Raw genomic sequence first — 26,034 nt, 5'->3', positions numbered from 1 at the left:
TAAAATATATCACAATAAAACTGCTAAAACATGAAGGGGAACAACCATGACCACATGAACACAATAACTGAATCAAATAATTAACTTAGAAATAGTCATATCTAAATAGAATCAACTGATTCAAATACCAAACTAAGATGGAACATCTCAATATGATACCTCTAAATCAAAACAAATGAAAATGCAATTGCCTGGATATTTTCAAAATATGTGTAGGTAAGCTTACCAGATAAAAGATATTTTTAAAATTTTTTATTAAGGTATTTGGAATAACATAGGAGCAGGCAAATAGTAACACTATATGAAAACATGAGAGAAATTCCAAGTGGCTGCTCATTGGTCCTCTTAGACGGAAACCAATTAGAGAATGCTTACAAAAGTTGGCATGCCTTTGGGACAAAATGAACTTCAACATGGCCTTATAATTTGAAAGCTGCCACAAAGTAACAAATGAGAAATACCATTAGACAGTTCCTGGTGCTCTTGGATACACTTTCCCTACTGAGGTAGTGTCAAATCAAGCAGACTTGAATGGACTTTCATTCTGACAGAAGCCAAGAGAACTTGGGGAAGAAAAAAGAATAATCAAGTTCCCACAATAAGAAAATATTCAGATGGACTTAAAGTCTTGGAAAGATTGCTGACAGGATAATTATTGATAAAGATCCCAATTTTTAATTTAATACAGTATATCCTGAAAGTCGATAGTGTATCAAATGTAAGCAGAAGGAACTTAATTTCTATTAGCTAACCTAATAAAACTATCTTTGTTAAACTAAAACACAATAAAAGTTTTCAAATTTATTTTACTCCAGTGATATTCATACAATGTAACATTATAATAATTCATTAAAAACCAACCTTATATAAACTTAGTAGTAAATAAAATGTATAAGGGCTGGCCAGTTAGCTCAGTTGGTTAGAGCGTGGTCCAACACCAAGGTCAAGGGTTCAGATCCTTGTACCAGCCAGCTGCCAAAAAAATATAAAGTGCTACCTAAGGGACTATTTGCAAGGGTTTCCAAAGCTATAATTACTATTGACTCCACTATTAATGATTCGTGCTCTAGCTCATGGATTTTTTTACTTTATTTCTAAAACGTAAAGGAAAATAAAAGTTGTTATATTCAGGAATCTGAAAAGATAGAGATTATTTTTTAAATACTAATAATTTATCTGTTTATAATCTCAAAACTGAACATAGTTACTATTACGGCCTGGCACAGCTTATGCCTGCAGAGGAGGCCAAGAGCCATGGCTCATTAGAGATAAGAGGAAGAGGAATGAGAAGTAGCAGGAGGGAAAAGGAAAGAAGAGAAAGCTCAGGAGGCAGGGGCTGTCTGGGGAGGAGGAGGAGAAAGACAATGATGATAATGGGCTAACGAAATGTGAGGTCAAATGAGGACTACATATATAGATTAAAATCATATCTATGTAAATCAGCTGTACTTGGACAACTCAAAACTGGAAATGGAGTTGTGGTTTTCAGTTGTGGTTTTTCACCAAAAAGTCAAAGAATCAGAGACCTGTTAAGCTAGAAAAGACTTTAGAGAGCACACTGTCAATCTTTCTCTACTGAGCATTGCCAAGGAATTCACTCAACATTGGAGACGTGAGGGAAGCACTGAATCTATTAAGACATTGCTTTGATCTAGAAAGTCTTATAAAAATTGAAAAAAATGTTAATCTTAGAAATCGACTTCCCTCAATGAATTTGTAGAAAAATAACATGTAAGTATAACCAAATAAACATAAATTCAGTTTATAAAGTTTATAAGTCAAATAAATGATTCATTATAACTTTCAGAGTCCTTCAACTATATAGTTCAAGTAAACTCCCTGCCTCATTATGCCATCCAAAGTTATGTTTCAGTAAATGTTTCCCTATTTGTTAATTTACTATTTTAATTAAAATTTAATGTAATTGAAATTTGCTGTTGTTAATTTTATTTGATTTATTGTCTTTTCTGTGAACTTCCCTCAATCCAAGACAATTCTACAAGCTTCTTTCAAAAAGTTACATATTTTCTTAACAGGAAGTATGCTGGGAAGCATTTTTTTCTTTCTTTGAAATTCTAAAATTATTAAACAACCCATCCTACCTTATGTTTATGTTTTGTGAATCATTTTAGTAGCGAGTAATTTTTTTCAGAAAACTTGCCTTTAAAAAAATGTATGATTTAGTCTAGAGCTCAGGGTAAGAGGAGAGACCTACAGAGTTCTTGAAGGCAGAGAAGCTACAATGAGAGAAAGGATGGACCACTGAAACCATTTCAAGCCCTGACCACTTCAGGGTTGGCCCTGGTGAGCACATGGAGTAAGAGCTGGCAAAAAAACACACCTGTGCCTTTTGCATGAAGTTGCTTGGAGGCTGCAGGGGAGAAGAGAGCCTCGGTGGCCCCCAGGCCAGCAAGATCACTGACGGGGTTACCATGGATCCACATAGGAGCGAGTTGCCACAGACAATGGAAAAAAGGAGCCACTCAGAGGCCAGTGGGTCACTGCAAGGGACTGACGTGTGGTCAATCCCATGGGAAGTGTTTGGAGTGCAGAGGGTGGGGGAGACAGGCCCACTGGGGGAACACTGGGGCATAGCATGGACAGCTTATCTGCCCTCCAGTCAGCACAGGCCCACTCAGTGTAGACTGGTCAGGAATATAGAACTGAGGGGATGAAGTTTGCTGAAGAGACTAAGGCCCACACCAGAGTTTCCACACAACCCAGATGTATCAGACCTCACAAGACTCGGAAGTGCTGAAAAGATCAACAATTAAAACCTGAGCAGCACAAAAAGCCTTCCCCAGAAAANAATGAGAAATACCATTAGACAGTTCCTGGTGCTCTTGGATACACTTTCCCTACTGAGGTAGAGTCAAATCAAGCAGACTTGAATGGACTTTCATTCTGACAGAAGCCAAGAGAACTTGGGGAAGAAAAAAGAATAATCGAGTTCCCACAATAAGAAAATATTCAGATGGACTTAAAGTCTTGGAAAGATTGCTGACAGGATAATTATTGATAAAGATCCCAATTTTTAATTTAATACAGTATATCCTGAAAGTCGATAGTGTATCAAATGTAAGCAGAAGGAACTTAATTTCTATTAGCTAACCTAATAAAACTATCTTTGTTAAACTAAAACACAATAAAAGTTTTCAAATTTATTTTACTCCAGTGATATTCATACAATGTAACATTATAATAATTCATTAAAAACCAACCTTATATAAACTTAGTAGTAAATAAAATGTATAAGGGCTGGCCAGTTAGCTCAGTTGGTTAGAGCGTGGTCCAACACCAAGGTCAAGGGTTCAGATCCTTGTTTGCCACAGACAATGGAAAAAAGGAGCCACTCAGAGGCCAGTGGGTCACTGCAAGGGACTGACGTGTGGTCAATCCCATGGGAAGTGTTTGGAGTGCAGAGGGTGGGGGAGACAGGCCCACTGGGGGAACACTGGGGCATAGCATGGACAGCTTATCTGCCCTCCAGTCAGCACAGGCCCACTCAGTGTAGACTGGTCAGGAATATAGAACTGAGGGGATGCAGTTTGCTGAAGAGACTAAGGCCCACACCAGAGTTTCCACACAACCCAGATGTATCAGACCTCACAAGACTTGGAAGTGCTGAAAAGATCAACAATTAAAACCTGAGCAGCACAAAAAGCCTTCCCCAGAAAAGCAGCAGCAAAGCAGCAATTTAGCACAACCACAGGGCTCAAGTGCTGGTCCCCATAGGAAGTTCCCCCACTTTAGAGGTAACCAAAAGATAACAAATTGTTCCATTGCAGAGTTTAAGTGGTGGGAATAGCGAATAATCCAACATAGAACTGGAAGAAAAAACAAAAAGCCCACATCAGAGACAAAGTTCTGATATTACCCAGTAAAGGTCTAACACCACTAAAGAGCACTTATAAAACCTAGAAGGACTGGAAGCCTCCCAGGTTCCCACGCCGGGCTGGGAAGAGGAACAAGGGCCTCAGCCATCCCCCGCAAACAACCACATCCAGCCCAGCAACAGCTACCAGGCCACCTCTGGAAGCACCCTGGGCTCCCAAGCCAGGGCAGTGGGGGGCTGAGGGCTTCAGCTACACCCCCACCCCCAATGTCCACATCCAGCCCAATGATGACCCACTGAGCCACACCAGAAATGCCCTAGGCTCCCAAGCTTGCAGGGGGGCCCGATGGCCTCAGCTATACCACCCAATGTCCACATCCAGCCCAGCGACAACCCCTGAGCCACTTCTGGAAGCTCCCTGGGCTCCTGAGCTGGAGTGGGAGGGGGCCGAGGGACTAAGCCATGCCCCTCCAACATCTGCATCCAGCCCAGCAACAACCACAGAGCTACCACCAGAAGCACTCTGGGCTCCTGAGCTGGGGCAGTGGGGGACCAAGGACCACAGCCACACCCCCTGATGTCTGCACCCAGCCCAGTGATGACCACCGAGCCACCACCAAAAGTGCCCTGGGCTCCCTGGGGGTGGGGAGGCCAAGGGCCTCAGCCATACCCCTCCAAAGTCTGCATTCAGCCGAGCCATGACTGAGCCACTGCCAGAAGCCCCCTGGGCTCCCCTGCCAGAATGAAGGGGGTGCCACGGGTCTTGACCATGCCTCCTCTCCTTCCACCCCAACCCCCTACCCTTTCCTCTCTCCCCCTTCCCCCCAACTGTTCTACAACATCATCTTAGAATGTAAAAAAAAAAACAATAATAAATAAATAAAAAGATATTAGGAGGGGGAAAAAAATCAGACATTGTAGAGGCAAAAAATAAATATTCAGAGATTTCTTTAATATGCAAAAAAAGTATCATTTAAAAATATTTAATTTAGTGAATCACAGACAATTTTTTTTTTTTGTAGGGAACAAATACAATTCATATAATTAAAAGATCAGGCGGCCTTGGAGTTAGGAGAGGTAAACTATGGCTTCAAGAATACCCTCTGACTAGTTAGATTACACCTTTGGAAAGCACCTTAAATTCTTTGTACTTAATTTTTTAATGTAAAATGGAGTAAAATTTTCTCCAGTAAATTCCAACTCAAAAATTCTATTATCCTTCAGTTCCTATTTCATAAGAAAAGCCAACAGGAATGCAAAATGCAGTAACCAGATATTCATTTTACAAACAACTTCGCACCTGTAGAGAACTTTCTTTCATATACATCACTGATTTTTAGAGACAAGGGTAACCCATTTTTAAAGAAGAGTAACCTCAGTTGTTCTGATAAACTTTTTATTTCTTGACTCATAAAGACAATAATGTCTATAATGAAAATAAAAATATTTAAAATTACATACATTTTTAAATGAGTCAAAATCTAACAAATCTTCATAAAACAGTTAAGAATTAAGCACATACTTTTACTTGAAGATCCTCAGAACTTTCTGTTGACAAGTACAAAGAAAGCAGAACTGGCAAAATATTTGTCACTGCGACAGCCCGTGCATGTTCAGGAGTGTGTCTCCCAATCTGTCCTAAGGCCCAAGCAGCAGCAGCCTTAATATGATCTTCTGGTTCTTCTGACAAGCAGATTGACAATTGGGGTACACCCTGTAGCATTGATCAAAAGAGCAAATGTTATGAATCTAGAGCAGGATTAAAGAGTCTTCCATGTCTCTCAAACATGAGAAGAAATCATCTCGGCCTTGATTCTTTTTTTCCTAAATGGTTCACTAAGTGAGCTCATCACAGGGGCTGTCATTTCTTAAGTCAATGAAATGACTAGAAATAAATTACCTTAATTATCTGTAACAATCCAACTAAATTAAGAATATCTCTACTAGCTTTTACTCCTCAAACAGAGAGGCATTTAACCAAACAACTGGGAAGTAAGCAAATAGACTAGGAAGTAGACAAAATGAGATTCCACTGTGACAAACTAAAAATGTTTAGGATTTTAAAGCCTTTTATTCGCGATCCGTTGCTGGACACGGAAAAAGACAAAAAAAATAAATAAATAAATAAAAAAATAAAAATATATTCACTAATACCTTTCCAGAAATAGTACATAAATAATATTCTATTAATTATAAATAAATAAAAATATATTCACTAATACCTTTCCAGAAATAGTACATAAATAATATTCTATTAATTTTGGTCAATTTTTAGATTATTGTTTTCCCCCTTTTAACACGATTGAATGTCAAAATAGAAATGATGACTTTTGTTGTAGGCACACTCAGCATATGCTTACATTTCGTATCTTAGGCTTCGATTTTATCTGAACGGTAAGAACAGAATTAACTGAAGAACCTCAAATACATCATAGTTTATAGACCCAAGGAAGAATCAAATAACCAAATCAAATTTTAAATCCAGATTCTGAATAAGCATAATTTTCTAACTAATTTGGGACTATAGTAACCACCTTAAATTTAGTACCAAAAAAACCAGTATTACATGGTCATGCTTCCACAGCAAAGGCTGAAGTTATCATATGTACTTTTTTTCCCTACCCTTTAATTTGGTTATTAAAATCAATATCCTAAAGAGACCTGCCACATTTCTTCATTGGCTTCTTTCCTACAACTGAAAGTGTATGTCTGCCAATAGAAAAGTTCAGACCTGTCTTCAGAATGAAGCAACTTTCCAGAAAGTCCACACTTCTAGTATATAACAAGACTGAAAACACGGGAGGAGAAGGAGCCCATCCCAAGGTTCTGACTTACCGGCCTCAGTTGTTATGAATAGCAACTGAGATAAGGAACTCGTATGTGCTTCAGAATTATAAAGTGTTATTTAAATGTAAGGTACTATTATTAGTCCTTATGGTACTACGTAGCAAAAGGAGAGAATGTGACAGTACTGTGTGGTTTGCCTCAAACTGCTGCTGCCACCTCCATCTTCAACTAAGTGGTAAACAAACCAGGTGGAAGAGGCCGGCAGCAACCCTAGACCAATGAAGGGGAGAGCCTCCTGGTTAGTTTGAGGAAGGCATGCAGGGAGCAAAAGCAATGCTGCTGCTTTCACCATTCTTCCTATGCGTAAGCTTCCTAAGTATCCACAGAAGAACGAAGGATCAAATATCCCAGGAACCTCCTTACAGTGACCCTTCAGAAAGCACTGCCACTGCTCTAGTCACTATCATAGTTTGTGGTAATAGAAGAACAAAGGAAAAGAGCAGTATAAAAAGCCGTGAAGCAAAGAATTACATGGAATGGGTAGAAAATAAAGATCTGAGGTTCCTTCCATTCCGAGGATTAACAAAGGATTAAAAAAAAAACCACCAACATTTCTGTTTAACATACAGCAGCAGGTTTTCTAAACTGATAAGAAACCCACACCACACACACTGTAAGCACACAGTCTTTGAAGCATTCTTCAGCAGATTAATATTTATTCATCAACACATATTTTGTGAGCACCTACCACCAACATTTCTGTTTAACATACAGCAGCAGGTTTTCTAAACTGATAAGAAACCCACACCACACACACTGTAAGCACACAATCTTTGAAGCATTCTTCAGCAGATTAATATTTATTCATCAACACATATTTTGTGAGCACCTACTATGTGCCGGGGTTACACTATCTGGTGGGTTCATACAAAGTTGTGAATTGAGATAAGGCAAAATCCCCAGAGCAAGGAAACAAAAACAATGCTAAAGCAGATGTGTGCTCTGAACTGTCTACGTCTAAGAAGAGAAATTAAATTAGTTCATGAAAGCTGAAAGAGAGAAAGTGGATAAAAAAAGGGACGTCCTAGCCATTGTCATCTCCTACCCAAACAGGAAAGGGAGGAATGTACAGACCTCTGAGAATAGTGAAAATGATTACAGGACATGTCATTTATAATAGTTGTTTTTAACCAAAATATGCTTTCATATATATAAATATTCACAGTTAATCCTTCAAGATACAAATACACTTAATCTTCAAATACAGATAATATTAATACACACAAAAGGTCATATTTTGTTGATATTAAACACTGAGTAAACCTTTAAACTTCCCATAACTTGAAGATTACTTTGGGAAGCTTACTGAGCATTGAAACGAAGCATTGAAATAATTTTTAAAAAATGTCAGGAAAGTCTTTTGCTCTGGTCAGTTAAATTTTATATTCTACAGGAGAGTCTTAATCTATGGTTCTGTCTTAGAATACCTTACTGCAAGAGCTAGAAGAAAATAAAGCAAGAATGAACCTTGGAAATGATCACCGCCATCGCTAGGTTCTCTGAATGAGTTGCTACGTATCCAAGCATCATGATGCCAGGCAGCCTGATATTCCCTTTGCAGGACCCAATACAATCAATCACAGCAGCAACGCCTCCTGCATTCACTATCAGCTGTGAAAGCTAAGAGAAAAGAATAAGAGCTAGATAATCGGGACCATAAAGCATAAGATGATCTTTAAATACTAGTTTAGTATTTTCACACTTTATTTAGGACCTAAAAATAACTGGTGAAATTGAAATAGCATTTAGTGAAATTATTATATTTATTAAAGAAATATAAAAATATAATAATGCTGCTCTTTCAAATGCACAGATATACTCACTGTGAAGGGCTTTACTCTGTGGTTCAATTTTTCATGCATCGATGGCACAACTTTTATCCCTATTATAACTGATGTCAAAATTCCTCACCTAGACACTAAGCCTAGGGCTAGCTCATAACTAGCTAACTACTACCCCCCAGTCACAATGCATGAGTATGAAGCAGATTAATCTCTGAATGCAGAAAGACAATGTCAGACTTGAAATATTCTAACCTAATTATTCCTTCTTTGCTAGTAATGATTACTATCTGGGCGCACTTCGATTCTGAAAAAGCTCCACCAAATAAAGATGTTAGGTGAAATAAAGTGAGGGCTTTAAAGATTAATGAAATGAACTTTCATTCATCAAAATATTCTTGGAAAAAAGATATAACTTCAGAATCAACACAGGCTTGCTTTGTCTCATTTCTTTTGCATCGAAGAACTTAGAGCAGGAAACGACCACATAAGAGCAGCTATTAGAGTGGTCACACCAGGCCAAAGGACTTTTACGGTCTCTCCCAACCTGGAGGTATAATATTTTTCTCACTATGCCCAGCTGACATAAAATGATAAGGATGACAAAGGCCCACAGTCCCCACAATCTAGAAATGAAAAGCTGGAAATGATTAGAAACTGATGTTTCAAACTCACACTCCATTAATATAACCCAATGGTCCTCAACTGGGGGCAATTTCACCCCCTGGAGAACATTTGGCAATAAATGGAGACATTTTTGATTGTCACCACTTGGGGTGGGGGTGCTACTGGCATTTAGTGGGCAGAGGCCAGGGATGCCACTAAACACCCATTCTACAATATACAGAGTAGCCCACCACAACGAAAAATTACCTCGTCCAAAACGTCAGCAGTGCTGACATGAGAATGCCTGACCTAACTAGATCATGTGGCGTAACCCTTGGACCCTGTCAACAAATTGATGTTTTATTTAAAACACTAAAACTAACTACATATTATTATATATCTTGAAGCTTTTTATTTTTCACCTCAGGCGTATGTTTTGCAATCTCTCTAATTAAAGTAGAAGCATTTTTCTTCACGTATTCATCTTTGTCCTTCAGACAGGTAAGTACCACTGGAAAAATCTCTGCTTCAACGACCATTTCTGCCAGATCCACAGAGTGTTTTGCAATCTGACTGAGAGCTGAAAGGATCTGACGCTGTTAAGCAAAAACACAAAACAAAACATTATGTAGGGTCCACTACAGAGGTCAGATGTAATTTAAACAGCTTTATACATGTTCAAATTCTTTCATAAAAAAATTACATATCTAACATAACCTAACATTTCTAAGTCTTGAGACATTCATATCCTATTCTTATACTCAGTTTTTAAAAATTCCCTAATTTCCAAATTAATTCTCTACTGACTATTTAAAAACTCTATCTATTGCAGATGATTAAAGAATGTGATGTTTGAACACTATTTCTGAATTATAAATTATTAAATTGTTAACTTATGATACATGTGGTAATTTAGTGCAAAAACAATCAAGTAGAACCAACATCTAATTTTCAGCATGATGCTGACGCCATTTCAAAGATACCATTGCTTAGTTAATAGGAACAATTTTAAAACTTTATAGAATATAACTATTACAATATAAAAGTATAACTCATAGCTATTAATGGAAAATCAGATTTTAGAAAGCTATAAAATGACTAATATAAAATGGTGATTTTCATAAGAAACTTAGATATTATAGTAGTGGGCTAGAAAACCCTTAGGTCCCTTCCAATCCTGAGATTCAATCATTATGTGATTCCTTATTATAATCATTAATTGTTAACACTGCTGCTAGTTTTAATTTTTAACACTGCACATAGTTTTCCCAACCACATCTTTATTGTCTGATCCTTACAGCATTGTCTTCACATATTAAAAGACCAAATACATAATATGTTCATATCTGTTTTCAATGATAATTTACTAATTATTTCTAGATGTATAATACTAATCTGTATATATTTCCATTTTTTTTTTTTTTAGATTATAAGATAGATTATAAGAAGTCTGGTTTGTTTGTGCTTTAACTTTATTTTTAAATACCTTCAGTTTAGGATCAGGGTTGAGGATCATCTGGGCTAAGTGAGCAACGGCTCCTGCATCCACTACTGTCTGTGCTAACTCTGGAGAATGCTTTGAAATATCACTGAGGGCTGAGGCAGCAATCCTTTTCAAAGCAATTTCTGGCTCCTGGATACAGAGTACTAAAAGAGGAACAGCTCCCGCATCCACCACAGCTTGTGACAGTTCTGTGGGTCCAAGAAAAGTAATTAAGTGAGTATGGGTGACTGACCCTTGTGCAAGCCATTTTTCACCCTGACAGATACAGCAAAGAAAAAAGCAGAGAGTGTACTTCACTCTCTCGACATCTGCATTTCAAATCAGCCTTCCTGGTTTCATGAACCATGTGGACCAATCCTGAGTTGAAAAGAATACAGGTCAATAGATGGCCCTCCATTTACATGAACACATTTGAGGTAGATTAGGCTGAAATGGCTTGTTATTCTTTTTGTTTTTTTTTTTTTAAGAGAGTAAGCAGATGTCAGCTGTTTAAGTTCTGACAATTCTGCATTTCTCAGTAGGCAAGCATTTTATGCATGGTTTACAATAACAGAGAAAACCAAAAATTTACCAACCGCACTAATTAGGCCGCATTTTGTGCTATTTACGTGAGTAAACATTAACATGAATCTTGTGCCAATAATGTCGATTTTTAAATTACTTTCATCTTACAATACTTTTAAAAGATTTTTTTAAAACTTCATGTAAAATAAAACGCTGTGTTTTCATTGTGTATATAAAAACACTTTTAAAAACGAGATCTATAACTGATCAACATACTTTGATATATAAATGTTAATATTTAGGTAAAAGACTAAATTTATCTTAACCGTGTTACATGTCAGAAATCAAGTAAATATCTTTTGAACACATGTTGATTTACTTGTGTGTCCAAGAATAACAGCCATAAAAGTAACACATTTTAAATTATAGAGAATGGGACACAGGCAGGCAGACCCATATAATATATATGTAAAAAATGCCTTTTGAGAAGCATAAAGGACCATATACATAGTTACAAATTCTACTCTCATTATATTCACGGCCTCTCTTACTGAATCACATACGCCCATTTCTACAATCACTCCCTTTCAAATTACGTTCTTATTTTCCCCAATTTGTAGTGCCTTAACAATGGATGAGTATAAATGTCTTAACTGTCAAACTAAGACATCTATTCAGCATATCACTTAAAGTCTTTAATTTGAAGAAAATACAGTGTTTAATTTTTCAAAAGGTTGGTAATATCACATTTTCTGAAAGAAAATAATGTTAACTGTTGGCTAATATACCCTCTGCCAGAAAAGTAAAATGGCATTAAAGACCGAGATACACAAAATGGCACCTGAGAAAGTTTCCTGGAAAACCCCCACCCAGAAAAATCCCCTAGCTGCCACGTCACCTTCCCGCGTGCGCAATTTTGCCCACCTGTGAGAAAGTCCCAGCTCAGCTTAAACCCCGCTTGCTTCCCTCCCCTTCCTTCTTAGCCAATAGGAACAGTCCAGCTCAGCCTAACTGGATATAAAAGGCCCACCCGACTCTCCCCGCAGCTGCTCCCACTCTCTAGAGGGCAGCTAGCTTGTTCATTTTGCCTGCCTAGTACACTTTGGTTGAGTCCCTGTCTCCTGGTGTGTCTTATTTTGTGCTCGGGCTGGGGTTTTTCCTTTCATTAACTAATACAGGTTAGTATCTAATATTTGTTTTCCTTAAATTATCACAATTATCTTGGGATTCCCAATATTGTATAAATGATTCATTCACTCTTTCATTAAGCAAGTATTAATGGAAAGTTACTATGTGTTAGGCTCATTCAGCTCTGGTGCCAATGACAAATTAACACTACGTTCATTAGCAAATATATGTTTCAATTTTAAAAATCTGTTGTGAAATACGGTATACAATAGGAAGTTCACATATAACTTCAAGAACCAGAGATAGATAAGAGGAAAATGGTTTTTCTTAAAAAAGAAGACAATGGCAGCAACTGACTGGAGTCAGCATTATAGCAGGTTCCCTCACAGTCAAGTCTCTGGGATGCTACTACAATAGCCCAAAGACCAAGACTCCAGGTAAAACAAGTGATCACTGTTTCTCCCCCAGCCCCACCCACACCCACACCCAAGGGAAGTGGGAAGAAAATATAAAGTGCGATATTATAATTTCTAAATATAATATTCATATTTTCTGTTCATTATTGACATGTTACTTAAGAATTTAATTCAATCCAAATTATATGGGTGTTGTATGGAATATCAACTTTATATGTACCTATTTAAGTGCACCTGGAATATTCATAATGGGATGAACAGTTTGTTTTGAGAGAGTATAAAGATTAGTTCATCTACTCATGCATTTTCACATTTACACATAGTTTCTAAGAATAAAGAATTTTCAGTAAACTACAAGTGTTTAACAGTACTTATTAATAAACTTCAAGGTTCTTTTTATTTGTTTTTGGTGGCTGGCCAGTATGGGGATCTGAACCCTTGACGTTTCTTTTTTTAAAAACATCCGCTATCTTTCTTTATAATTCCCATATATTTCATCCTTTGCTGGAATAATTGTTAGAGTGTTACATCCTCCTTTCCCTGAGTACTATAATGCTAATAATAAAGCAAACTCTGTTCTTCTGACCTGTTATCCAATCCCATCCGAAGCTGTTTTCTATTCTCTCCAGAGTAGTGATGTTGAATGTGGGGAAAGCTGGAGATGACATGGAGAAAGATTTAAAGTAACGAGGTTTCCAAGAACCTGGAGTGGGCCTAGCAATTTTGTACTCGCAATTTCACATACTCTACATCTCCAAATGTCTGTGGTCCTACAAAACCAGTATCCACTCTTGACTGGCACATGTTCCTTAAAAATAATATTGTTCCACTAGCTTCATACATATATAAGATAGCGTACATACAGATAAGAATAAAATAGTCCTAAGTGATGCACAGCATATTATATGACATATACTACAGCTTATTTCATCCTGCCTCTATCACTGTTCTTTTTCTGTGGCATGTCTTTCTCCTTTTCCCTATTATTGCTTCCTCTGGTGTTTCTGTGCTAGTCACTGTTGGTGTCTACCCACTAGCCTTTGTCAGCTACAGCATGGACTTGTGAACCAATCGTTATTTCATCCTGCCTCTATCACTGTTCTTTTTCTATGGCATGTCTTTCTCCTTTTCCCTATTATTGCTTCCTCTGGTGTTTCTGTGCCAGTCACTGTTGGTGTCTACCCACTAGCCTTTGTCAGCTACAGCATGGACTTGTGAACCAATCCTGGCCAATGGGACCTGAGTGGAAATCAGCTGGAAGCATCTGTGAAAGGTTTTCCTCTGCAATAAACTGAAATACACATGAGGAAACAGCGCCTCTTCTTTGTTGGACATGGTCCTGTCTGAAAATGACAACTGGAATTCCTGCATTCATCTAGAAGCTATAATGGAAGAAATCACCAATGTGCCAAGGATGGCTGAGTATAAAAATGAAAAACATCTGGGTCATCCATGACACTATTCAGCTGCATAACCAACCCTGGAACTGCCATGAGCCTGAACCTTGCATCCTGTGAAATAGAGAGTCCTTACTGTTTAAGCCACTTGTAGTTGATATTCTGTAACTTACAGCTGAAAACTTCCCGACACAATTCTTTCCTCTCTCATACTTCGTGTATGACATATTTTCCTTTCTTCCATCACTCATCAAGTCTTCATTAAGTGCTTACTACGTGCTGGAAACTTGGATAGATCTTGGTGGAGAATAGAGTAAAACAACTGTTCTGTCCTGGAAGACCCCGCTCAGGGTAAATATATGAACAAATCACTACAAGTGCAGAATGTTCAGGAAAACTGTATACAGTGGTGTCATATCAGGAAGCACTTCCCAACTTACTTCCTTCACCCCTTTTCTTTTTTCCTATGCTTTTCTACTCTAAAAAAAAGCAAAATACAAACTTCTGCACATCTAATAATTACTTCCCATACGAGAAATCTCACAGAGTTCATTTTTAAACTGTAATTTGGAAATGAGTTTCTGGATATTCAATTAATTATCATACTTATGAAATCAAAAATTGATATGTACACACAGATGCTCTTGAAGTTTGCCTAAAAAAGCAGTGAGTGAAGAAATTTAGCTTCAGTTGAAAATATCTTAGCCTCATTTTAAATTTTAAAAAGTGAACCTTCAATATTAATTTTCTAAAAAGATATCTTCTATTATGCAAAACAACATGTGATATAATCATATAGTGTCAGATAATAAGCAAGATTAAAAAGTGGTCGTGTTTTAAAATGCAAAGAAAAAAACATTTTATACCAACATACTAACAGCATACTGGGTTGATGGTACTACTGGTGATATTTTTTTCTTCTCTATTTGCCAAATTTTCTTCAATGTCATTATTTTTTTTTAAATAAAGGAATATAAACATATCTTATGTCCATACATATAGCTACTAATGGGGCTAACTATGTTAACATTACCATTATAAAAAAGACAAATATAAAATTGTTGGCCTACTTCTCAATATAGCTGAAAGTTTCTTATTTCAAAAATGGTGAAATGCATGTCTGCTTCAAATAAAATAGGAGTGTGTGATTATTCTTCTTTGAAAAATTACTAACAGATACTAGAGACATTATTCATTTACTTTTTCACACTTTCCATGCTGCCTTAATTCATGCCCTTATTACATTTAAGTTAAAATGTTACATTTTTAATTGTTAGGAATTATTCATTTTTAACCATTTTTTAGACTTCAAAGTGTGAGAGGGAATAAAATTATACAATAGAACCTTCCTTATTCACAAATATAATGAAAGCCATTTATTATATACATGTAGACAACTGAATGTATGGTCCTCAAATCTGATGGACAGCTGTTTCCAGTAAAGGAACAATTAGTTCTATTTGGCCCCATGAATAGGTCATTGCTGAGTGAAGGAACCGAGGCAGCCTAGTACATGGGACTGTGACGGAGGTGGGGGTGTCATCACACTTCTCTGTCTCTCCCTGATTTTCCAAATTCTAACATTTATGAGGCTTATTTGCATACAATTTTTTTGAATACTAATAACATGAAAATTTGGGGTGACAAGTCTTTGCTTCTCACACAGCTGGATTTTCTTAAGAATTTCATTCTGTGCTGTTCTTGGGAACTGGGTTTTTTAGTTTGCTTGGTTTTTCCTTAAATAAATAAAGGCTGAACTTGCATTGCTCTCTCACTAACAGGTGTGAAGTGTTACTTACTACATGAATCAAAATCTTCAAATTAGTATAATCCAAAATGTCAGTACAACTTCAGGTTTAAGTTTAAAACAAAAAGAGAATATAGACAAAAGGGAGGATTTTTAAGATCAATAACATTCATAAAACTTGTAATACCTAAAGCTGGATGAATAGAACATTAGAAATGACTCTGTGTTGACTAGAAGCGAAGAGGGCAGATAAGATGCCCATCAGCATAGAATACGCATTGCTGTCACAGGTAAATTAGGCAAAAGTGATTTTGCTTGCATAGTGCTCACTATGGCCTCAGCCCCCCTTCTTAATTTTGTCATGGCTAGTTTTCTGTTTAGATCAGAAGTAGTAAACTCAAATGCCCAAGCAGTCAAGCAAGTAACTAAAATAAGAGAAGACAGAGGATGCAAGAAAAACGGGGGTTGGGGGTGCAGCAGTAAAATGGAAAAGTCTAGGCCCCACCTACGAGGGGCAGCAGTTACTTAGCTTCAGCCCAGTGTTGCCATGTAGGAATATAGACCTACTATTGTCAGACCCTTTTTTAAATATGAAATTGCCTGGTTTTTAAGTGTTGGCAATTTTTTAAAAGAACACCGTGTGAGACAACATAGTGCAGGCCAAATAAAACACATCCATCTGGGGCCAGCTACAGCCTGAACCACCATTTTACAATCTCAGGCTTAAATGTTATGCCTTCTAAAACAACCTGTGGGGGCTTTCTGGTTATGGAAAGGTGCTGTTCATTCTACTTTTAATCCTTGAAGTCATACTTTGGGGTCATAAAGAAAGAATTGCTATAGTGGTTATACAAGAAAATTCAGAGATAAATTCCAAGAAATTGATGAAAACCTAAAAACTGTCCTTCAAGAAAAGAATTAATCTAAACATATGATACTCTATTAATTTTTCTCCTCATAATTAAGATGTAGAAGAGAAGAATTTGAGCAAAATTAAATGATTATAAGAACCATAAAAAGGACTCAAAGAAGAGGTTCTCCAAAAAGAAAAAAAGGCGGGGGAGGGGGGAAAAAATATATATCTAGCACACTGGTTCGAAAACTCCTCTGAATTCCAAATTCTTTTAAGTTTAATGCTTTTTAATTTATTTTTTCAAACATTTCTTTTAACTCTGTTTCCAAGCCCTACAAAAGTTATATTTTGTTTCATTTAAAAATATAAGAAAAAAATACAAGAAAGTCATGAATCAGTCATTTCTTTGCACTTAGGTGGCCCTATTTATCAGTTTAAAGATGGGCTGGTTTTTGCATCTGGCCATAAAAATATATAGCTATATCGCTTCAAAATTTTTTTGGAATAAAGCTGTTTAAAAAATACATTTAAAATTCCGTTACCTCTTATGATATTAATCTTATGTTAATAATAATCAGTCATTCCATTCAACCAAATTTTGCATGATTGGGTGAAATTATAATAAAAACAAACATGGTGCTGCAATTGCCAAGCTGGTTATTTACTGGCCATACTCCAGTATGATTTTAGTAACAGCACTTCCAAGTAAAATAAATTGGTTTAGTTTTTGGTCTAACTCAGTTGTTTACAACTGGTTTAGTTATCTACTTCTGTGTAAAATCGCACCAAACTTAACAACTTAAAACAGCAAATTTTATCTCAATTTCTGTAGGTCAGGAATCTGGGAGTGGCTTAGCTGGGAGCTTCAGGCTCAGGAGCCCTCACTAGGCTACAATCAAGTGTGAGCTGGGCTGCAGTCCTCTGAGGATCTGCTTCCAAACACACTCAGGGGAGTGTTAGGAGGAGTCTTCGGTTCCTTGCCATGTGGGCCTCTCTGTAGGCTGCTAGTGATAAGTCTTTCCCCAAAGTGAGTGATCTAAAAGAGGGGAGCCAGGACAAAAGCTGCAGCCTTTTCCATATAATTTAACCTTGGAAGTGACGTATCATCACTTGTGCTATATTTCATTGGTACAATTGGGCAGGGAGGGGACTACACACGGATATGAATAACAGGAGGCAGACATCGTTGGGGGCCATCAAGGAGACTGGCTGCCACAAAAACCTTTGTTCTTCACCAACAAAGGATGTTGAGAGAGGCAACATCCTTCCAGAGTTAACAATGATTCACTACAGCTATAGCTCTGAGCCGAGAGACTGACTTTCCAATTGCAGCAGGAAGTGAGAAAAGCATAGAGAGGGAATTTGCATATTAGCATAAAAAAGTTCCATATGTGATTTTTATTTCTCCCCACATGCACAAATGTCCTTTTCCCTATTCTCATCATTTCCACCCACTTCTCTCCACCCAATCTTCAGAGCCACTGGCTTAATCTTAACACAAGGGTTGAGTGAGAGTTTAAGGGTTAATATACATCCATACATTTTCTTTGAAGGCAAAATAATTCTGGCTCCTTTAAAAAGTCAAGTGATTCAGATAAGCCATTGATCTGGAGTTAATGGGGCTTTAGTAAAAAATTACAATCAGCTGGGATGGACAAAGCACTCTTACAGGTCTCAAGTATAAAAAGCAGCTTCAAAACATGGTAGGAAAAGTCAAGATGTAGAGACCAGAGAAAGTGGGAAAAGACAGAGACTTGGATATGGCCTTGGGAGACAATAGGTAGAAGAAATTTTAAAGTAATTTTAACTCCTACCTCCACCCCCAATTTAGCATTTGACTTTTAACAGCTCAGACTAAGCTGAATAGAGTAAGGCAAAATTACAGAGAGGGTCTGGAGTGCCCTTGTAAAGAAACAACAGAATAAAATTAACTGGAATTAGATCCTCACAAAATATACTTTTTGTGTCTGAAGTTTTTTCATTTGTTTTCCACTTGCTTTATATAGCATTGCCACCACAGTTTTGATGTCACTGTACCTACAATTTTGCATCCTGCTTTAAAAAAGTATGGAAAATTCATGTTTTATTATTCAAACTTCATTGGTATTCATTCTTTGCTGCAGCCCAGTGCTAGATGAGAAGTCCCTGCCTTCAAGGAGCTCAGTCTGATGAAGAAGGCTAGACAGTAAAAGGAACTCTAATATAATTCTCTACAAGAATAGGCAAAGGAGAGAGAAACAGAAAAGGGAAACAAAAAACACTGGGACATTAAAAAAACTTACATGTATTTTCATAAAAGTGATCCCTAGTCAGCAGCAGTTCATTGTGTGAGTCTCCCTGAGTGGTTCCTTGAAGCCCCTCAAGGACTTCCATTGTCTGCTTTTATTCCTGAGGATGGAACTAATGCAACTTTTTTTTTTAACTGAAACGTAATTGATTGTACGTTTCTATGGAGTACAGCATTGAATATCAGTACCTGTTTGCAATATGTGATGCTCAAATTAGGATAATTAGTATATTCAACATTACACAATGTAATCAGTTTTTGTGGCCCTTTACCAATTTCTCGCTAACCGTCCCTCCCCCTCCCCCTCCCCCTTTCCCACCTCTGGTGGCCTCAGTTCTGTTCTCTCCTTTACAAAGTCCAACGAATTATTGTGGTTGTTGTATCTTTCTTTTAAAAATTTATTTGTTTATTTTTTGGCTCCCACTTATGAGTGAGGACATGTGGTATTTCTCTTTCTGTGCCTGGCTTATTTCATGTAACATAATTTTCTCTACGTTCATCCATCTTGCTGCAAATGGCAGAATTTCATCCTTTTTTCTGGTGTAGTAGTATTCCATTGTGTATATAAACCACATTTTCCTTATCCAGTCATCCATTGATGAACATTTAGGTTGGCTCCAACTCCTGGCTATTTTAAATAGAGTTGCAATAAACATGGGAGGGTAAGTATCACTTCAACATGGTCATTTCCACTCCTTTGGGTATATACCCAGCAGTGGGATTGCTGGATCATATGGTAGTTCTATTTGTAGTTGTTTGAGGAACCTCCATACTGTTTTGCATAGTGGCTGCACTAATTTACAGTCCCACCAACAGTGTAGAAGTGTTCCCCTTTCTCCACATCCTTGCCAGTATGTTATTCTCCGTCTTTTTGATAATATCCAGTCTAACTGAGGTGAGATGATATCTCAATGTGGTTTTGATTTGCATTTCCCTGATGCTTAGTGATGTTGAGCATTTTTTTCATGTGTCTGTTGACCATTTGTGTATCTTCCATTGAGAAATGCCTATTCAGCCTCTTTGTCCACTTTTTAATTGGCTTACTTGCTTTTTACTGTTAAATTGTTTGAGTTCCTTGTATATTCTGGATATTAATCCCTTGTCATAGTCTGCAAATATTTTCTCTCCTTCTGTAGGTTGTCTTTTCACTCTGTTCATTGTTTCCTTTGCTGTGCAGAAGCTTCTTAGTTTGATATGATCCTATTTATTTTTTCTTTTGTTACCTGTGCTTTTGGTGTCTTATTCATAGTCTTTGCCCAGTCCTACTTCCTGAAGTGTTTACCCTATGTTTCTTTTTAGGAGTTTCATAATTTCAGGTCTTATATTTAACTCAACATTTTAAACAGTTGCCTAATATCCCACTGAGTAAATAAACCATAATTTACTTAACCTGCCTGCCACTTTAGGACATTTAATTGATGTTTGGTTTGCTTTGGTTGTTTGCTATTATAAAGTATAGTATAATGAACTTCTTTTGGATTCAGATTATGTATCTAGTTATCTACAATGACCCAAAGTTTAGCAGCTTAAAACAAAATCACTTATTATTTCACAGTTTCTGTGGGTCAGAAATCTAGGAGCAGCTTAGCTGGGTGGTTTTGGCTCAGAGTCTCTCATGGAGTTCTGTTACATGAGAGCTCGTTTCTTAAAAAGACCCTGGCACCTTCTCTCTCCCTCTCTTGCTTGCTCTCACCATGTGATCTGCTTATACCCACCGGCTGCTGCCACTTTCCACCATGAGTAGAAGCAGCCTGAGGCCCAAGCCAGATGCAACTGTCCCAGAATCGTAAGCCAAATAAACCTCTCTTCTTTATAAATTCCCCAGTCTCAGGTATTTCTGTTATAGCAACACAAAACTGACTAAAATAACTATGCTCCTATAGTCAATCAAATTCCAATCACAAACAGGACCAAATAGAAATATTTCTTGGCCTATCCATCCTTTCCTGCTGTTTTTATAAGCCTGCATAGTTTAAGGAAGCTTGAATTATATGAGAGCACTCCTTTCCAAAATGAGTAAGATTAGAAACTCTCTTTTGTGTTGATCATCGTTTAATTAGGGAGCAAAATTATCTGCTGGAAAATGACTATCACAAGATAAATCCTGTATTCTAACCAAAACCATTGTTTGACTAGATAGAAAAAACAAATTCTGTTGGTATACAGTTGAGTTAGCCATCTATAATTAACAATAATTTACTGCACGTTATCAAATGGCTAGAAGAGATCAAATGTCCTCATCACAAAGAAATGGTTAAGTTTTGTAATGATGAATATGCTAATTACTGTTATTTGATCATCACACATTGTATACATGTATTGAAATATATCTCTGTACCTCATAAATATGTATAGTCAGTACATTACAATAAAAAAATTAAAAATAAAACCAAAGAGCTCGTTTCTTAAAAAGACCCTGGCACTTTCTCTCTCCCTCTCTTGCTTGCTTTCGCCATGTGATCTGCTTGTAACCACCGGCTGCTGCCACTTTCCACCATGAGTAGGAGCAGCCTGAGGCCCAAGCCAGATGCAACTGTCCCAGAATCGTAAGCCAAATAAACCTCTCTTCTTTATAAATTCCCCAGTCTCAGGTATTTCTGTTATAGCAACACAAAACTGACTAAAATAACTATGCTCCTATAGTCAATCAAATTCCAATCACAAACAGGACCAAATAGAAATATTTCTTGGCCTATCCATCCTTTCCTGCTGTTTTTATAAGCCTGCAAGTTAATACCTTTTCAAAACAGAGGTCCTATCTTGAGTAAAAATTACCTCACTCTACACTTTCAGAGTAAGCTGGTTCATTTATCTAAAACCACTGATAAAATAGGCTCAAAAAATTAACTGCAAATTCAGTCAGCTAACATGGTAATAATACATTTGGTTAATACCTTTTCAAAACAGAGGTCCTATCTTGAGTAAAAATTACCTCACTCTACACTTTCAGAGTAAGCTGGCTCATTTATCTAAAACCACAGATAAAATAGGCTCAAAAAATTAACTGCAAATTCAGTCAGCTAACATGGTAATAATACATTTCCTATTTTCTTGTAGACTATGGATTTTAAAATCTATGGTAAGATAAGATGATGAACATGTCTTATTTCAAAGTGCAATTCTATACGAACAAAGTCCTTAGCTTTTCATAGCTCAACTGTCTTGTAGATGTTTGTGATCTGCTCGACTGGAGTACTTTCAAATTTCAGTGGAGTACAGTATGCCTAATGTACTTCTAGAAATTCCAATGTAAATAAAAATGTCTTTTTCTCTCAATACCTAAAAGGTGTTATTTATACACTAGTTCCTAGAAAATAAACCAAGCTCAAGAAACAATTTTGTTCAAACTCAAGAAATAGGTCTTGATGCACTGTTCAGACTTGGTTCATTTCCAAACCACTAGTATACAAAATATCCTTTCCTTTATCCATTCAGCGCACATTCGTTTAGTGACATTTCTCCAACAGACTTGCACAAAATTGAAAATGAAACCTTAGACTAAAAGAATTTTAGGTACTGACAGGTGTTTTGTGCAGTAGAGAGTGTTCGTTCCTCTTACAACTGCATGTGTCACTTCCTCCTATATGAATATTTCTATACCCAAAGTCTGTTCAGTGGTTTTCTGGATATAACAAAGTTCGTAAAATAAGTAAATAAATAAAGCTTCCCTTTCTGCCACTGTACAAAAATGTAACTCATGATTCATCTTTCATTTAATCCAATGTATAGTCACCTAGCATATTAAACATACTTTTTAATACAGTATTGCACATTCCTGCCCAGTGTCTGCCTAGCTGTCTGGCTGACCTCTATCTTCATCAGAAACAATTTTTCTACCTTAGATTATAAAGTCCTAGAGGTGAGATCTTAGCCAATTTATTTTACTTTATACAGTAAGAAAGATATGGTAACACACACGTAAGTGCCTCAAATACTTTTTTATGATTATCATGATGATTGCTAGCCTCATATATAAAGTTATAGGCTTCAGGAATCAGGTTATATGATTATACAGTAGTCCTCCTTTATCTGAGGTTTCAGTTACCCAAGGTCAACCAAGGTCTGAAAATATTCAATCAAAAATTCTAGAAACCGACAATTCATAAGTTTTAAATCACACACCATTCTGAGTAATATAATGAAATCTTGCACCATCCCGCTCCATCCCACTCAGGATGTGAGTCATCCCTTTGTCCAGCGTCTCCATGCTGTCTATACTGCCTGTCCATTAGTCACTTAGGCTATTAGATCAACTGCTGTGGGATCACACTCCTTGTGTTCAAGGAACCCTTATTTGACCTAATGGCCCCAAAGCGTGAAAGTAGTAATGCTGGCAATTCGGATCTGTCAAAGGGAAGCCATAAAGTGCTTCCTTTAAGTGAAAAGGTGAAAGCTCTTGACTTAATAAGGAAAAAAAAAATTGTATGCTGAGGTTGCTAAGATCTACAGTAAGAATGAATCTATCTGTGATATTGTGAAGAAGGAAAAAGAAATTTGTTCTAGTTTTGCTGTCACACCTCAAACTGCAAAAGTTATGGTCATAGTGCATGGTAACTTTTATTATAGTATGTTGTTATAATTTTTCTATTTTATTATTAGTTATTGTTGTTAATCTCTTCCTGTGCCTAATTTACAGGTTAAACTTTATCATAGGTACGTACACATAGGAAAAAATATAGTATATACAGGGTTCTGTACTATCCATGGTTTCAGGCATCCACTGGGAGTCTTGGAACATATCCCCCAGGGATAAGACGGGAGTACTGTACTTTGCTATTCTGTATTATAAATTCTTAAAAAAAAAAAAAAGCAAAAATATTTTAGACGATTTTATTAACCAACCGTTTCTAACTAAAAAGTCACAAGAAATAAAAACACAGAAGAATCACACCAACCGAACTTTTTACCAGCACACAAATTGAACCCTGAAGATGACCAACAAATTAGATAATACTGAGGAAACCACGGTTATAATTAAAATGTTATTTTATTTAACATATTTGGCTTCTATGCCCAACGAACATAGAAGAGACATTTATTTTCACTTTATTCTTTTTTCACTAACACCTAAATAAATAGAAAAGTATTTGTAAAAATAAGTGTTAGGATCAAAATAGGTGTCATATATTATATAATCCCATATACCTCATTTGCCTCTATGTTTATGTGTTCCTCAACCCCTCTGAGATAAAAGGAGTTACAAAAAGAAAAATAAAGAAGCAAAAGATGTTACAGAAATTAACATTATTATCTACAGGCATCAGTAAAGATACTGTCTGCAGGGCCTTTAAAATAATTTTTAATTACCAGGCTCTGGTCCCCTTCCCACTCATCCTCACTTTAAGACATAAAGCACAGAGTCCATAGCTCTTATCTCAGATATTCATCACTAATATTTAGGTTTCTGAAGTTACTTAAAAAATTGCCAAGAGAGTAGATTTGAAGGGTTCTTACCACAAATAAGTATGTGAAGTTTAAAAAATAAAAAGTAATTACTACTTCCTGAGCCTGTTCTACACTATTTAGGCCATTGATATTTGCACTTGGGTGGCATGAAAAGAGCATCTGCAACAATCCTGAATTATAAAATATTCTTCTCCTCTTATCATTTTGTCATTCTATATAAGACAGAAGATAATCAGTCTGGCCAGCTCTGTCCAGATTCCTTCCTTACACTATCTCTTTAGGAAACAGGATATAATCTACTAACAGTTCTGTACTGCCCACATTATCCCGTCTCTGTGAGTGCCGCTCATCTTTGGCTGCAGCAAGCTCACCTCCTAACTGCTGCTGAGCTGGACCTGAAATCAGGCCCATGAGAGAAAGAAAAGTTACTCAAGTGGAAACCAGCCATCTGGGATTAAAGACGGGTATCAGGACTAGGAGCTTAAAAAGAAGAAGGATGAGATCGTGTACACTTCCCTGTCTCACACTGTAAAACAGAAGAATCTGAAAAGTTTTGAGTAGTTGTCAAGCAATTCCACCATAAATTGCCGTGTGCCCAGAATAAGTCATTTAACCTCTCTACTTCGATTTTCTCATCTATGACAATTGTATCAATAATTTAAAAATTGTAGAATACCTAATCAAATGTATTCTTCTTTGCCAGGCTTGAGAACAGCCAAAGTTCACTACCACGAAACAGCATTTTTTTTAAGGTAAAGCTCCCAAAATAAACATTTAAAATTTATTTTTGAGCCCAAATGTGGAAGACCATTCACATAAAACACTTAGAAGAATCTTCTTTCTTCACACCTTCAGCCAGGCTATTGCTCTCCCCTCAGTCCCAAGTACTCGAATTGCTGCCACACTTTCCACAGAAGGTCGTGGGAAGTGCTCCTCCAGAGAGCTGGGGGCTACAGTCACAAGGCCTGAGCGCGGCTGCCCCGGGGCCTCCTGAAGTGGCCTCCCCACACCACCTCCCAGTGGCCGTGCCAGCAGCTGAGGAAGCGCGGTGGCCACACAACCCGCCCGTCCCTTCTACCTCACCCCTCACACTTCTAGCCGGCATGGGCTCTTCGGACCTCCTTTTATCTCTGAAAGCAAGATTATTCCTTGAAAACGGTGAGAGATTCGACACTGTTTAAGTAAATAAACTTGTTAATAGAATAATTCTGCAGAGTGGGAAAAGGTGGCAAGAAGGAAGAAGAGAGACAACCCATCTGAGAAAAATTCTACATCAGCCTTTGCTAAGGAGCAGGAAAAAATACAAAGAAACAGCTTATTTATGTTCAAAGTGAGAAGTAAACATTCTCATGTGTACTCAATAACTGGTGATTCAATCATAAAAATATAATGACATGATTTGTACAGAGCTGGAAAAAAAAATTCTGCTTGTCAGCCATCAGTTCTCTTTGGTTATCTGTTAAAATGCTTTGAAATCTATACACAGAAGTAGCTTTTAGAAATTGTGTTTTTCAAATAAGAAAAAGTCAGATAACGCCCATTGGTGTCTCTCTTCTTTTACTGTATGCTTATTTTATTTTTGTTTCCTACACACAAAACTGTTTCCTTCTATTGCCCTAAAAGGTACACTTTATTTCTCTTCCATCTCCACCTAAAGATTATATTTCTTTTTTTTTTTTTTTTGTCTTTTGTCTTTTTCCGTGTCTGGCAACGGATCGCAACC

At 37.0% G+C, this 26,034-nt stretch overlaps 1 protein-coding gene across 1 annotated transcript in view; it reads right to left on the bottom strand.

The window, feature by feature from the left end:
• SPAG6 (sperm associated antigen 6) overlaps window positions 1-26,034 on the bottom strand; it is a 69,559-nt gene that overhangs the window by 16,333 nt on the left and 27,192 nt on the right. The window contains exons 4-7 of the mRNA XM_008571331.1: window positions 10,556-10,761; window positions 9,492-9,665; window positions 8,150-8,302; window positions 5,358-5,549 (exon numbers count right to left, since the gene is read on the bottom strand). Coding sequence (XP_008569553.1) covers window positions 5,358-5,549; window positions 8,150-8,302; window positions 9,492-9,665; window positions 10,556-10,761 — 725 coding nt within the window. The remainder of the gene's footprint in view (window positions 1-5,357; window positions 5,550-8,149; window positions 8,303-9,491; window positions 9,666-10,555; window positions 10,762-26,034) is intronic.

The sequence above is a fragment of the Galeopterus variegatus genome, unplaced genomic scaffold (genome assembly GCF_000696425.1).
Source record: "Galeopterus variegatus unplaced genomic scaffold, G_variegatus-3.0.2 Scaffold681, whole genome shotgun sequence".
Lineage (NCBI taxonomy): Eukaryota > Metazoa > Chordata > Mammalia > Dermoptera > Cynocephalidae > Galeopterus > Galeopterus variegatus.
Note: the sequence above shows the minus strand (reverse complement) of the source record. Positions and strands in the feature narration are given on the sequence as shown.